The sequence below is a fragment of the Peromyscus maniculatus genome, chromosome 14, assembly GCF_049852395.1.
Source record: "Peromyscus maniculatus bairdii isolate BWxNUB_F1_BW_parent chromosome 14, HU_Pman_BW_mat_3.1, whole genome shotgun sequence".
In the NCBI taxonomy this organism is placed as follows: Eukaryota; Metazoa; Chordata; class Mammalia; order Rodentia; family Cricetidae; genus Peromyscus; species Peromyscus maniculatus.
The window spans coordinates 6010632-6026449 of NC_134865.1; the positions used below are offsets into that span (position 1 = coordinate 6010632).

A 15818-nucleotide genomic window follows, 5' to 3' on the forward strand; every position below is an offset into this window, starting at 1 on the left:
ACTCAACAGAGTCCTCACAGCCCAGCCTTGACATCACTGGAGCCCACGTCCCATTCCCTGTTAGATCACAGCAGCCTCGCCTCTGAGCGCCTGCAGCAGGCCCGGGGGCCAGGAAAGGACCGAGACTTGCGGGCTCAGAAAGGCTGAGGCCCCGCCCCCTGGAGCCTGGCGCATGCTCTGGCCACGCCTCGGGGGCGGGGCCACGCAGGACTGGCGGGCTGACTCAGAAAGGCAGAGAGGCCACGCCCCGGGGGCGGGGCGCCGCCGGACTGAGGCGGGCTGGCTCAGTGCAGCGGCGGCAGCGGGGGAAGATGGCGGCGGCTGTTCCCCAGCGTGCATGGACCGTGGAGCAGCTGCGCAGCGAGCAGCTGCCCAAGAAGGACATTATCAAGTTTCTGCAGGATCACGGTTCAGATTCGGTACCAGAGGCACCTGGGCGGCCGGGCCGGGGCGATCCGGGGCCGCTTCACCCCCCCGGAGATGCCTTACATCCCGGATTCCTCGGTGCCCCCGCCCTCGCCTCCTGTGGCCGGTGCTGGCCAGGCCCGAGCGGCCCGCGTGGGCTCCCACCCTCCCGCCCCTTGGGCCGCCCCTGCTCCCGCGGGGATCGGCCTTGTTTCTTAGGGCTGGCGAGCGAGCTGCAGTCGTAGATTTCGATCTCAGTTGGGCTCTGTGAGGCCGAGGACCTGAGGGAAGGGAGCCTGAGATCTTGGGGTCTGAGGCGGGGGACGAGGAACCGCGCATGCAGGATTCCCGGGCGCAGAGTGCTGGCCACTGGGAAATGGGAGGGAGGGGTGTAAAGATGTGGGACGTCGTGTGTGCATCGTACTGGTTTTACCAATTTACTAAATACCGAACTATAGTAATCTGTGATTTTCAAAAACTCATATTACGGTTTAACATTTTTTTTTTTTGTTAGAGAATCCCTTTACCTTTAATACTTAGGGGAATTAAATGTGAAATTTTTGTACTGTGGCCTCTCCTATGGTTATAAACACGCAGATTTGAAAAAATTGTAGTTTTCTAATGCAGTTGTCAGCCTGGTCTCCATCTTAGTCCCCCATTTTTTTAGTCACAGGTTGTTTTTATCGGACACCTGACTTTTTGTCCTTTAGAAATGATAATTCCGGCGACCACCTCCCCCCTTTTAATGTTTTTTGGGGGCAACTTCTGACATAGCCCAGACTGGCCACAAACTCCTGATCCCCTTTCCTTCACCTCCGGAACGCTAGGGATAACAGTCATGCGCCACTATGTCGTCGTGTTCCTTGTCTCTTTAAACTGCTGAATGATGGTACACGTTGTTGAAATCAGAAGGTGCAGCCTGAAATTTGATTTTTTACAGTTTTTCAAATTCTAAAATGTTAAATAATCGAGCGTTCTGTGATTCCAGAGTATGAAAATGCTTTTGGCGACAGCCATTTAAATCCATATTTTGCAGTGATCATTCACATACTCAGGCCTGTGTTTTTCCAGGATCTTGATGGAGAGATTCAGAACTCTTACACTTCCAATTCCTCCCATATACATAATTATTCTGGCATCAGGACATAGTTAAGCCAGTATTTATATAACATATGTAGTAAGAATAAGAACTATACTCCATATTTAAATATACAAGAGTGAAAAGGAAAAGACACCATGCAGATAGACCCTTATGCCATTTTAATGGGATTATTTTTTCTTGAGCCATTCTGCTTTTCAACAGAAGTAGAGTTAGACATTTAATACTTCGAAACGGTACTACTATAAGCTGTCTTTAAACAGCTTATCCCAATGTAGATTTTATTGGTTATTTTTTTTTTCTTCTTTTATACTCCTAGGTTAAAATGACCTGATTTGGACAATTTCAAGAGATTTGGAACATCATAATATTTTGTAAAAATAATGCATGGTCCCCAGTGATCATTCTCTTACCTTAATTAGTTGATGGTCATTATTTCTGTTAATCATAAAATACTAGATAGTTGTATTTTAGATATTTTCCTGGGCTCTTTCAAAGAAATCACAAGAGTGCTGAAGTAACTGATTACTTCTATATAACCAACTTTTATATCGTTTCACCAGTCTTTTATCATTGAAAAATTTCTTTTTAATGCAATTTTCAACCTTTTCTCCATCTTAGCCACCCATTTGTAGCACAGGTGGTGGTGCATACCTTTAATCCCAGAGGGATAAGTAGGTAGATCTCTGGATTCCAGGTCAGCCTGAACTACATCGTAAATTCTAGGCTGACCAGGGTTACATATTGAGACCCCATCTCAAAAAAGGGGTGGGGAGACAGCAAAGAGGGAAAAATGCAATAGTGATAAAGGTAGTTAACAAAAGAAAAACTCTTAGGTGCTAAAACAGCTTTAAGAAAACTTGGAGGCCAGCAGCTTCCAAATACAGCGGAGGAAGCAGATGACAATAAAGGGCTGTAGAAATGGCTCAGTGGGTAAAGTGTTGGCACACAAGTATGGTGCTGTGAGTTAGGATGCCCAGACGGTCTGCAGTTACAGGAGGTGGTAGTACACAATCACAGGGCTGCATGGGAAGTGGAGACTAGAGAATCCTTGGGAGCTCTTAGGCCCCCTAGCCAGTAAGAGAGACCCTGTCTCAAACAAGGTGGAAAGTGAGGACTTGAGCATACCGTGCATGCTTTTTGTGTGTCCAAACTGACAAACACAAGAATTTTTTTTTTCAATTTTTAACACAAGATTTCTAACTCTCACCTGATTTTAAGATAAACATACTTTGAATTGATTTTATTATTATTATTATTGCTTTTTTGTTGTTTCTTGAGATAGTCTTACTGTGTAGTAGCATAAGATGGTCTAGAACTCTCCATTCTGGCTTAGCCTCACACGTGCTTTGTTATTTTACATTTACTTCTTGGCTTAATGTGTGTGGGCTTGAATGCCATGACACTAGAAGTCAGGACAACTTGTAGACTTCTAGAGGCATGCCAAGTAGCATTTTACCAGGGCAGCTGCTTATAGTATGCTTAATGTCTAGATAATCTTTTCTGTGTGTTCTGTAATGGGAGAAAGGTTAAAATGAATCTCTGTCTCCCATACATACTATAGTTCTAACTCTTTAATTCCTGGTATTTCAAAATATGCCTTTTCAGAATGGGATATAAAAATGGCAGTATTTATTTCTTCATTGTTACTATTGAAACATAGTAGCTAGCACCAAAAGATTGTTTCTAAGTTTCTTGGTTTTGAGACAGGGTTTTATTATTTGTACAGACTAGTCTTGAATTCCTGAGCTCAAGGGATCCTCCTGCCTCACTACAGTTCCATCACACCAGGCTCCATTTCTTTCTTTGTGTTCTTCTGAGACAGGGTCTCAATGTATCTCAGCCTAGTCTTGAATTCATTATGTAACTGGCCGTGGCTTTCATACTTCTCAATGCTGGGATTTCCGGTGTGTGTCTCCAAACCCAGCTTATGTGGTGTGTGGAATGGATCCCAGGGTTTTGTGCATACAAGGCAAGCACTCTACCCGATGAGCTACATCCTCAACTCCAGGCTCCATTTTCTAATTTTAGAGCCTTCCTACTCGAGGGAAATTGTTTTAACTAATGAGCTTTTTTTTCTTTTAGTTTCTTGCAGAGCATAAACTATTGGGAAACATTAAAAATGTAGCTAAGACTGCTAATAAGGATCACTTGGTTACAGCCTATAACCATCTTTTTGAAACTAAGGTAAGTTATAACGTCCTATTAGAAGAACTTCAGTTAAAAATTTTATTTCCACATACAAATTTTTTTTTGTTGTTGTTGTTTTTTTTTGTTTTTTTTTTTTTTTTTTGTTTTTTTGAGACAGGGTTTCTCTGTGTAGCTTTGCACCTTTCCTGGGACTCACTTGGTAGTCCAGGCTGGCCTCGAACTCACAGAGATCCGCCTGGCTCTGCCTCCCGAGTGCTGGGATTAAAGGCGTGCGCCACCACCTCCCGGCTCCACATACAAATTTTAAATACACTTTTTTTGAAGAATAAGTTGGGGTTTTTCCACCAGCAGTTTTTCTTAAGTGTGATCCATAATTGGACTTCCTGTCATATCAAGCAAGGCTAGTTTACAACATGGTTGAGTATTTGGGGTTATTTTTAAAGGAACCAGGTTTAAAAAAAACAAAAAACACTCCTAGTGGTATAAATCAATACACAAATTCTTAGGTCATAAATCTGGTAAGCCAGTTGACATTCTCTACACTGTTATAACATGTTATGTGGAAACAGTGAGTTCTATGTCATGGAAGAACTTAGACTAGTTTAGATGATAAAAAACAGATTTAAAGAAATTCTTTAATGTTTGTTTACTACAAAGTGATTATCATCTACAAAAAAGGACTTTTATTGAAGAAGCTTTGAGTAGTATGCGTCTGACTTCCTTGTCTGTTTGTTTTGTTTTTCGAGACAGGGTTTCTCTGTGTAGTTTTGGTGCATGTCCTGGATCTCACTCTGTAGACCAGGCTGGCCTCGAACTCAAAGAGATCCGCCTCTAGAGTGCTGGGATTAAAGGCGTGTACCACTGCCACCCGGCCTGACTTCCTTGTCTGAAGGTCATGGTGCTTGTTTAGAATTTATATCATGAAATGGTTTGAGGTCATAATTTATTGACGTTATATATTTAAATCGGTAATATCTTTGTTTTTAGATGGTTCCCGTGGGTGATTTGCTTTTGTTGAGTTATTAATACATAAATGTGTCTTTATTGTACAGGTGCTCATTTATTGGAAGGGTTGAATCTAGATACTCTTCCTAGTTGCTGGCCTGTCCTCAGTACTCACGTTAGAATATTTTTTACAGCGTTTCAAGGGTACTGAATCTGTAAGTAAAGTGTCCGAGCAAGTGAAAAATGTGAAGCTTAATGACGATAAACCCAAAGAAACCAAGTCTGAAGAGGCTCTTGATGAGGTTTGTATCTGATAGTTTTTACTTTTTTCTTCTTTTATACTAGGGAGTGAACCTAGGACCTCATGCATATGTGTGATGTGCTCTACCACTAAATTAATTCCAAGTACTTGTTTTAATTTTGAGAAGGGCTTCACTAAGTTGTGCAGGCTGGCCTCCATCACCCGACTAGCAGGGATTGCCCCCCACCCCCACCCCCAGCTAACATTTGCTTTATATCTCTAAATAAACTGGGTGTGGTTGAGTACAGCTACTTTTTCAGAGGGAAGCTGTGATTTGGAGTGCACTAACTCCCTATCCTCGGTATAGAAATAAACCCATGAGCTAGTAGCTTCTGGCCAGAGCTCCCAGGCTTTCTGAACTATTTTAAGAACCTGATTCTGTAGCCAAGTTGGGTTGAATTAAAGAAACTTCCTTTTAAGTTATTTTTAGCTTTTTCTAATGAACATGATATGCCTGGCTTTGGAAACAGCTCAAGCCTCATTTTCCCAGCCCAGGTTTTTCATTCTTACATAAACTTTGAAGAATCCTATAAATCATTTGGGGGTTTGTTTATTTTCTTGGATATAGGGTTTTGCTTTTAGTCTAGGTTGGCTTCAAACTCTTGAATTTTTTTTTCCCCTGCCTCACCCACCTAAGTACAGGAATTGTAGGCCCAGGTTTAAGCTTATTCATTGCAAGTAGTCAGTATCAATGATAATAATCTACATTTAGTTTTATGGCTTGGGTATGTGTTCACAGACTGAAAGTTAAGGTATAGTGAAGTCAAATAGTTATTAAAGCCAGTTAATTTTGCATAATCTTTTTCAGAAAGCACAAATTAATGTTTGTGGGTATGTATACACAGATGAATTTCAAGTTTTATTATGTCTGATGACTGTTTTATCTATTGAGTAAATATTAAGTGGCTACAAAAGTAAATAAATCTATGATTACTATAGGGTTTCAAAAGCATAGCTTATCCTCATGAAAATTAGACATGTTATAAGATAAGCTTATACGCTGTTAAAGAGTTAGGAAAGGGGGTGGTGGTAATGGTGCATACCTTTAATCCTAACCCTCAGGAGGCAGAGGAAGGCAGGTCTCTGTGACTTCCAGGCCAACCTGGTCTATGTAGTTGAGTACCAAGCCAGTGAGGGCTGTGTAGTACAACCCTGTATCCAAAAAGATAAACAGCCAGGCAGCGGTGGCACACACCTTTAATCCCAGCACTCGGGAGGCAGAGCCAGGTGGATCTCTGAGTTCGAGACCAACCTGGTCTATAGAGCAAGATCCAGACTGGCACCAAAACTACATGGAGAAACCCTGTCTTGAAAAACCAAAAAAAAAAAAAGTAAGTTAAGAAAAAGAATTGTAGTAAAACACAGTTTCTTAGGAGCTAGAAACAATGCATTAAAAATTTTTTTCTTTTTTTTTTTCTAGACAGGGTTTCTCTATAGTTTTAGAGCCTGTTCTAGAACTCATTTTGTAGACCAGGCTGGCCTTGAACTCACAGATATCCCCCTGCCTCTGTATTCTGAGTGCTGGGATTCAAGGCATGCTCCACCACTGCACAGCTAATGCAGAGAATTTTAAAGGGTGATTTTTGTAAAGACCTGTAGGTTTGACTATTATTCATTAGAAGTCCCGTGAATACTTACCTCTCCTTTTACTTTTCCTGTGTCCTTAGAACTAAGGATCTTATTTATTTTATTAAATTGGTAACACTGAAGTCAATTACACATTCTCTCTCTTCCTGGATCCCCTCAGTGATACTGTGCTCATCCCTGTTGTTATTGTCTATGCTTGTACTTTGGAACTACAGAGGAAAAATGGTGAAGAAACAAGCAGAAATTGTTCACTAGGCCTGGTCTGAATTCATGTTAGTTTGGCTAATTTGAGGCAAAAGTCACAAGACAGTCTTCTAAAAATCAGAGTGCAATTCATTGCTCTCATGGGTACTCATGTAGCAGATAGGATACATTCTCTTAAGAAAATGATGGGGCCGGGCGGTGGTGGCGCACGCCTTTAATCCCAGCACTGGGAGGCAGAGCCAGGCGGATCTCTGTGAGTTCGAGGCCAGCCTGGGCTACCAAGTGAGTCCCAGGAAAGGCGCAAAGCTACACAGAGAAACCCTGTCTCGAAAAAAAAACCAAAAAAAAAAAAAGAAAGAAAATGATGGGCAGGTGCAGTGGCTCAGTTGGTAAAAATATTTGCATTACAGGAGAAAGGATCCTTGAATCCTGAAAACCCATTTTAAGCGAGCCAGATAGAGTAGTAGATTGCCTGTAATTCTAGCACTCCAAGGAGAAGGGAAGCAGGGACAGAATCCCTGGAGTTTCTTGCAACCCAGGCAACCCTCAAATGCATGATGATCCTTCTTCCTCGTCTCCCAAGTACTGGGATTTGGATAGGCTACCGTGCCCAAATTAGACTTTTTTGCTTATTTGGTTTTTTGTGTTTGTTGGCAAATAACGGGAGCTCTGGGGCTCAATTTATTATTTCTTTGTTGATGGATGCTATTTTGGGCTGTAGAATGTGTAGTAGATATCTGTGCTGTTAGTGTTCTGTCAACACGACAAAACCAGTCACATGGGAAAAGGGAACCACCATTGAAGATGTGCTGCCATCGGATTGGCCTGTGGGCATGTCTGTGGGGGCATTCTCTTGATTGATGTGGGCATGTGGCCTAAGGTTATGTAAGAACACAAGCTGAAGGCTGGGTGGTGGTGGCGCGCGCCTTTAATCCCAGCACTCAGGAGACAGAGCCAGGCAGATCTCTGTGAGTTTGAGGCCAGCCAGGGCGACACAGAGAAACCCTGTCCGGAAAAACAAACAAACAAGCAAAAGAACACAATCTGAGCAAGCCAGTAACCTTTCCTCTGTCAGGGCCTTCCTGACTCCCCTTAGTTATGCACTGTGATTTGAGATATGAAGGCCAAAATGAACCCTTTTCCCCAGGTGTGGCTGGTTGTTTTTACTCTTTTGGGTCTTTCTTCTTTTGGTCTTAGCTGTATTGGGGGCTGCCACCCAACTCCCAGATAAATCACATGGAGGCTTATTCTTATTTATGAATGCCTGGCTTAGCTTGGCTTATTTCTAGCCAGCTTTTCTTAGTCTTTCTCTATTTCTGTATACCTTTCTTTACTCTTACTCCTTGTCTTGCTGTGCAGCTGGGTGGCTGGCCCCTGGAGTCCTCCTTATCCTGCTCCTGGATCTTTCCTCCCAGATATCTCCTCCTATTTATTGGCTCTACCTACCAGCCCTGCCTATCCTTTTTCCTGATTTGTTATTGGCTGTTAACTCTTTATTAGACCAATCAGGTGTTTTAGACAGGTAAAGTAACAAGTTTGACAGAGTTAAACAAATGCAACATAAAAGAATGCAACACATCTTTGCGTCATTAAACTAAAGTATCTCCAGACAATACTGAGTTCCTGAGGAAGCAGAATTCCTTGTATAAGGTATACTGTTGTTATGAACTGCACTGTAGTGCTGGTGAAATGGCTGAGCCGGTACAGGTGTGTAAGGGGAAGCCTGGCATCCAGATTTTGTCCCCCAGACTTCACATACAAGTGGAAGGAGATGAGTCTTGGAGAGATGACTCAGGTTAAAAACATTTTCTGCTTTTCCAGAAGACCTGAATTCAGTTCCCAGCACCCATGTGGGCATTTCATAACTACCTGTTACTCCAACTCCAGGGACCAGACTCTACTGGCCTTCACAATTACCCACAAATATATGGCATGCACTCACATACACACAAATAAAACTAAACCTTAAAAAAAAAAAGGTGGGTGGGGGCTAAGAGAATCAACTCTGACCCACATGTATATATACACACTGAAAAACTTTAAATAAAAAATGGAAACATAGTGTCAGGTGTTCGTTCATGCAGGAAGCATTGCAGAGAGGAATGCTTCCTTAAATTATCCCGTCTACCTTTTGCCTCTAGGCTTTTCCTGTTCTCTTACTTCTGTAAATCTTACTTTTACTCCATGGCGTGCTGTGTAGCTGGGTGGGTGGCCCCTGATGTCCTCCTCCTTCTCTGGCTACTGATTTCTTTCCTCTCTGATTTCTCCTTCTATAAATTCTCTCTGCCTGCCAACCCCTCGCCTATCCTTTCTCCTGCCTTGCTATTGGCCATTTAATTCTTTATTAGGCCATCAGGTGTTTTAGACAGGCACAGTAACACAGCTTCACAGAGTTAAAGGAATGCAACATAAACAAAAGTAACACACCTTAAGATAATACTCTATAACAGGAAGTGTTGAATTTCTCAGAAGGGTAACCCTAGAGCAGTGGCTCTTCCTAATGTTGTGACCCCTTTCATGCAGTTCCTCATGTTGTGGTAACCCACAACCATAAAATTTCCTTGCTACTTCATAACTAATTTTGGTACTGTTATGAATATTAATGTAAATATCTGATATGTAGGATATCTGGTATATGACCCCAAAGGGGTCATGACCCACAGGTTGTAAACCACTGGCCTAGAATAAGGCCCTTGAGCTATTGGAAACTATTATTGCTCCTCTAGTCTTCACAGGTCAAGATTCAGACCTAGCCCAGAAAAGGATAAAACCTTTATCCAAGGGAGAGACTATTAGCAGAGAGACTAAATAAGTTCTGAAAAGTTCAGGAATCTAAAGTTAAGGGAGTCAGACAATTGAATACATGACTTGACCAATTGCAACTAGGTAAGGAAGAAAGAATAATAACACTTTTTTTCTCATTTCCAAACCCAGGAACCAAATAGATTTTAAATCCTTGATAACTAGCTTTGCTACTTGTTTTAAAAGATTTTTTTTTTTAGATTTATAATCCAAAAATTAATTTGGATAATGCAGATCCATTTCTGAATACAGGAACCATTTATTTGCATGAGTATTTTTTCCCTCCAAAATTTGTTGTTGTTGACAGGATCTCAGCTTGCAAATCTGACTGGCCTGGAACTTGATACATAGACTAGGCTGGCCTTGAATTCACAGATCTGCCTCTTTGAGTGCTGGGATTAAAGTTGTATGCCACCATTCCTGGTTCCTTCTAAGATTCTTGAGGGCCGTGGATGGAGGCAATGTCACTGTATTCATTTTCATTGCATATGATCAAAAAAAAAAATCTAGTAATTGGCATGGGGTAGGGAATGTCATAGTACCTTAGGAATTTAGTATTATTTTTCTAACTTTGAGAATTTATGGTATTGAATGATTAACAAAGTCATGCCATGAGAATTTTAGTTTCCCGAGATACTATAAGTTATTTGACATTAAATTATGGCCTCGTATGTGAATAATATTCTCATCGTTGGGTTGTTTTCTTAACTCATGTTGGCTACAAGTAGTTTGTTACTCTGACCTAACTTTCGTAACCATTATTTATAAGTATTCTGTCATCTTTTTAAAAGGACATAAATACGTGTTTTATTTTTAGGGTCCACCGAAATACACAAAATCTGTTCTAAAAAAGGGAGATAAAACCAACTTTCCTAAAAAGGGAGACGTTGTTCACTGCTGGTATACAGGGACACTCCCAGATGGAACTGTTTTTGACACTAATATTCAAACAAGTAAGTCTTATCGTTTGTGCACTAGATAGATAAGCAAAAGGTCATTCTTTTTTCTTTGCTATTTTCCCTGATATCTTTTGTACCAAGATTTTCTTGGTGGTGGTCTACCATTCATGGGTTGTTGGCTGGCTAATCTTGATCATTTGGGAAGCAAAGGATGTGGAACTTGAAAGCTTTATGTCTGTTTTCAAACTCTTGAGACTTACTAAAGAGGTTTAGCGTGGCTGTTAGTTGTGGCACTCCGAGAACACAGTGGAAGTGGCATCTGCTCCGCTCCCGGTGTCAAGTGCTGTCTGTCCTAAGAAACTGTCCATGATTGAGGGAGGTCAGTGCTCCGCTTGCTTTGCTAATAGTCTGTTCTGCATTTAACAACTAAGCACCACAGGAGTGAGGAACTTGTTCCTATTTAAAACAGTATTCATTCCCTTTATGCATCTAGTGACCTCTTAAGGTTCCCTTAAACTTGCAACACTGCGACATGGGGGACCAAGCCTCAGTATCAGGTTAGTAGGAAAAGCAATATTCTAACCTAGCAGTGTCCCAGAATGCTTTTGTAAAAACAGAAAATAAAAATAATCCCAGCACTCTGGAGACAAAAGGCAGGAAATTCACTGTAAGTTCAGGGTCTAAGTAGTGAGTTCTAGGGCAGCTATACAGTGAGATTCTGACTCAAAGAAGTCAATATAGCTTGTTATTTAGTGGTCCAGATCCTCTGCTTTCAGGTTGTGTTCATCTTGAGGCTATATGCAGTTATAGGTAGCTATGTATGTATGTGGTACAACAGTCAATCACATACTTCAAACATGTTTTAAGGTTTCTTTTATAACTTTGTTGGGCAGTTTTTAAATACTTTAATAATACAGTTTAGAAGGTAATTAAAACTATAGTATGTGATTAAAAGGTAAATCTGTTTTGCAGGTTCAAAGAAGAAGAAAAATGCCAAGCCTTTAAGCTTCAAGGTTGGAGTAGGCAAGGTTATCAGAGGAGTAAGTAAATAAAGATGGCAAATGAATCTCTAGGTATTCTAACAGGATTGTTGTGTAGGCTCTTAAAAAGTTTGGATTGTGGGGATGGATGGGGAGCAGCTTTGTGATAGAACACTTAAGTAGTATATACAGGGTCCTAGCTAGGTTAGATTCTGAACATATCTTCATTATTATTATTATTATTATTATTATTATTATTATTATTATTAATTATTTAGGTTTTTCGAGACAGGGTTTCCCTGTGTAGCTTTGCGCCTTTCCTGGAACTCACTTGGTAGCCCAGGCTGGCCTCAAACTTACAGAGCTCCGCCTGGCTCTGCCTCCCAAGTGCTGGGATTAAAGGCGTGTGCCTGTCCTGCCAGCAGCCGCCGCCACCCAGCTCATTATTATTCTTTTGCTGTGAATTGACACCATGACCCAGGCAGCTCTTATAATTGGAGGCTTGTGTACAGTTTCAGAGGCTAACTTAGTCCATTAATGTCATGGTAGGAAACATGAAGGCATGGTGCTGGAAAAGAAGCTGAGAGCTTTACATCCAGAACTGCAGGCACCAGGCAGAGACACAGAGACACTGGGCCTGGCATGTCCCAGCAGCAACACACCTCCTTGAACAAAACCACACTCTTCGCCCTCCCCCAACCTCCCCCACCAACAGGGTTTCTCTGTTTATCAGCTCTGACAGTCCTGGAACTGACTTTGTAGACCAGGCTAGCCTCTAACCCAGAGAGATTCACCTGCCTCTGGCTCCCAAACGCTGGGATTAAAGGTGTGCACCACACCTGGTAAATCCACACTTCCTTCCCAATCCTTCAAAGCAGTTTATCAAATGGGGACTAAGCACTCAAGTATATGAGCCTATGGGGGCATTATCATTCAAACCACCAAAACATACAAAAAACATGGTGTAAAAATCCAAGAATTAGGGTTGGAGATATAAGGAAAATAATCTAAGTCAGAAAGACTTTGTAGTATCCTTGCTGGCTGACCTGGTTACAAGTTTTCTAGGTGTCAATTTCCCCATTATAAAGTAAGAATCCTGGGCCAGGCATGCTTGTTCACACCTTTCATCCAAGCACTCCAAGCAGATGTAGCTAGATCTGTGGAGGCTTCAGCCAGGGCTACATAGAGACCCTATCTGAACAAATACACAATATTGGCAAACTCCAGAGCTATAAGCTTTAGGGAGTATAATTTAATATAATGGGGACTCATACAGTAGTTTCTATGTATCAGCTTATTTTGAAAGTTAATCCTGTCAGAAAACAGCCTTTCACATTTAATATTTTCTTTTTTATTAGAAAATTTTTTTTTTTTTTAATTTTACATACCAATCCCAGTTCCTCCTCCCCTCTCTCCTCCCACACTCCCTCTCAGGGAGGGTAAGGCCTCCCTTGGGGAATCAACAAAGTCAACAAAGTTGAGGCAGGATCAAGCCCCCCCCACACACACACACTCCACACACACCCTCCCTCTACACCCCCACCCCTCCGGTGTGGTGTCAAGGCTGAGGAAGGTGTCCCACCCTAGGGAATGTGTTTCCAGAAGCCATTTTGAGGTAAGTCCTGGTCCCGCTGCCAGGAGCTCCCCAAACAGATCTAGCCACATAACTTTCACCCACATTCAGAGGGCCTAGTTCAGTCCCAGACATAACGTTTTTTGGCACATATAATGAAGAAATCTATTCTACTGAAGTACTTGTAGAAAGAGCAATTGATTTCTTCTAAAAATCTTTGAGACATCAACATGCTTTTATTTCTCATAAGTAAACCTTAAGAAGTTAGCCTTGGGCGTTGGTGGCGCACGCCTTTAATCCCAGCACTCGGGAGGCAGAGGCAGGCGGATCTCTGTGAGTTCGAGGCCAGCCTGGGCTACCAAGTGAGCTCCAGGAAAGGCGCAAAGCTACACAGAGAAACCCTGTCTCGAAAAACCAAAAAAAAAAAAAAAAATAAAGAAGTTAGCCTTAAGTAAGATTAACTATTAATAGTGTATTGAAGAAATTAGAAGTTGATAATTTCCTCAAATTATGTTTTGTTAGATGTACTTGTTTATAAATTGTTTCTCAGAAACTCAAATTGTGACATGCAAAATGTTTACTTAATAATGTACCTACAAAAATACAACATACTACTTTCTGTAAATCTAAGATGAGACTTAAAGACTTCTATGTAGAACTCAAAACAATGTAAAACAGCAGCTCAGAGATTTTAGTACAAGATGTAACTTGACTAAAATGTACAAGGTTTGATCTCCAACCTAACAAAAAAAGGCTGACTGGAGTTTTGCTTTTAACTTGTAAACTTCATGTTAAGGAAATTGAAGACAGATTTAGGAATTCATTCAAGCATATCACCTTAGGGCAATAATAGAATTTTTTTTTTTTTTTTTTTTTTTTTTGGTTTTTCGAGACAGGGTTTCTCTTGTGTAGCTTTGCGCCTTTCCTGGAACTCACTTGGTAGCCCAGGCTGGCCTCGAACTCATAGAGATCCGCCTGCCTCTGCCTCCCGAGTGCTGGGATTAAAGGCGTGCGCCACCACCGCCCGGCTGTTTTTTTTTTTTTTTTTGGTTTTGGTTTCTCTGTGTAGCCCTGGCTGTCCTGGAACACACTCAATAGACCAGGCTGGCCTTGAACTCACAGAGATCCGCCTGCCTCTGTCTCTCGAGTGCTGGGATTAAAGGTGTGTGCCACCACCACCCAGACGCAATAATAGAATTTTTTAAAGGTTATTTTTACAGTTAAGTCATGGTGGCACACACTTGAATCCTAGCATTTGAGAGGCAGAGGCAAGTGGTACTGTATGAATTCAAGACCAGCCTGGTGGACAAAGGGCGCATAAGCTACAGCTACATAGAAAAACCAGGATCTGTCTCAAACAAACAAAATTACTGTGTTTTGTATGTTATGTGCATGTGAGTACCCATGAAGACCAGAACAGGGGGTTCCTTGGGAGCTGGAGTTAGAGGCAGATAGGAGCTGCCTGATGTGGGTGCTGGGAATGGAACTCTGCCAGTGTTAAGATGCCTTAACTTCTAAGCCATCTCTGCAGCACCAGTAGAATTAAAAAATATGTTTATTTACATTCTGTAATCACGTATATTTTGTTCTTGCTTTTAGTGGGATGAAGCCCTCCTGACTATGAGTAAAGGAGAAAAGGCTCGACTGGAGATTGAACCAGAATGGGCCTATGGAAAGAAAGGACAGCCTGACGCCAAGTATCCTTTTTCCTTTATAATTTAAATGCACTCACGCCAAAACAAAATTCCCACAGATTTAAGATGGGGCCAGTGACTGAGGATTCAAATCTTAGAAATAGAACGTAAACAATGGTTACCACATGTAAAATGACAGAGACCACAGGACAAATAATGTTAGTAAGCATTTATTAATAATTACAGTACTTCTATGACAAACTGGTTTGTCAACATTTACAAAAAGCAGAAAGGCAATGATTGTAGACCATTTAAGACTTTAATCCAATAGTTAAGTGGGAAGTAATTTTTAGGTGCTGATTCCATTCTTGTTGGCAAAACTAGTTTTGATATTAAAGGTTAAAGTTGGAAGTTAAAGTTGAGGTTAAAGTTGGAAGTCATCTCTGTAGTCTTAAAAAAGTTAAATTCATTTCAGATTGCCTGCAGCTTCATCTCATGTGAAAGCATAAGATAGTGGCTAATTCAGTAGCATTAGTGAGGCATTCAGGTAAGAATAATACTGTTGAAACTCAACTTTTGTGATTGCTTTCTTTTGATCACTAAGGATACTTTTAGGAAACTCAAGCCAGCCTCTGAGTCAAAGAAAAATCTCTTCTTAAATTTATTGGGACACTCTCTCTGGGCTACCCTGTAAGTATTTCTGTCTCCAGCACACAAATGTTGAGGCTTAGGGGTGTGCTGCCACACCAACACGCTTTCTTTTGAGCTTAAATTACTAATAGCCAGATTTCACAATTCTAGTATTATGCTATAGTTAGTGGTTGGGGGAGAGGCACTTTTCATCAGTTTTACCTTGACCATTTCCCACAGAATTCCACCAAATGCCAAACTCATTTTTGAAGTAGAATTAGTAGATATTGACTGAAACCAGTGCTTCAGAAGACATCAACAATAAAAACTTGGCCTTGAAACTTAATGTGACTAAATAGAGCTTGTTACTATTTTAAGGGAAGAGTCAACTGGAAAATTCAAGGAGTTAAAGCTTGTTTACTTGATCTCAATTTTTGAGAAATGTAACCCCCTGGAAGTCCCTTTAAGTCTCAGATATTTTACTATAGCTGTGTAAAATATTAAAGAGAACTGCTTTTCCTTTTACCTCATATTGTAAACTAAAAGGCTCAATAAAAATGTCATGGACTGTCTTGATTAGACTTTGTGTTGCTGTATTAATGTTCGGA

At 41.2% G+C, this 15818-nt stretch overlaps 1 protein-coding gene across 1 annotated transcript; it reads left to right on the forward strand.

Moving 5' to 3' along the window:
• The first annotated feature begins 250 nt into the window (after window positions 1-250).
• On the forward strand, window positions 251-15791 carry Fkbp3 (FKBP prolyl isomerase 3). The gene is made up of 7 exons (XM_006986934.4): window positions 251-419; window positions 3590-3691; window positions 4795-4902; window positions 10312-10447; window positions 11366-11433; window positions 14546-14643; window positions 15451-15791. Exons 1-7 carry the CDS (start codon window positions 312-314, stop codon window positions 15503-15505), a joined length of 675 nt encoding a protein of 224 aa, XP_006986996.1. The 5' UTR covers window positions 251-311; the 3' UTR covers window positions 15506-15791.
• The last annotated feature ends 27 nt before the right edge of the window (window positions 15792-15818 follow it).

Excerpts from the sequence above, each read along its gene's own strand:
- Fkbp3 (XM_006986934.4), top strand. The coding sequence starts at position 312 with ATGGCGGCGGCTGTTCCCCAGCGTGCATGGACCGTGGAGCAGCTGCGC. Across the intron at positions 3,692-4,794 it reads ACCATCTTTTTGAAACTAAG|CGTTTCAAGGGTACTGAATC; the intron begins GTAAGTTATAAC and ends TATTTTTTACAG. Across the intron at positions 4,903-10,311 it reads CTGAAGAGGCTCTTGATGAG|GGTCCACCGAAATACACAAA; the intron begins GTTTGTATCTGA and ends TTTTATTTTTAG.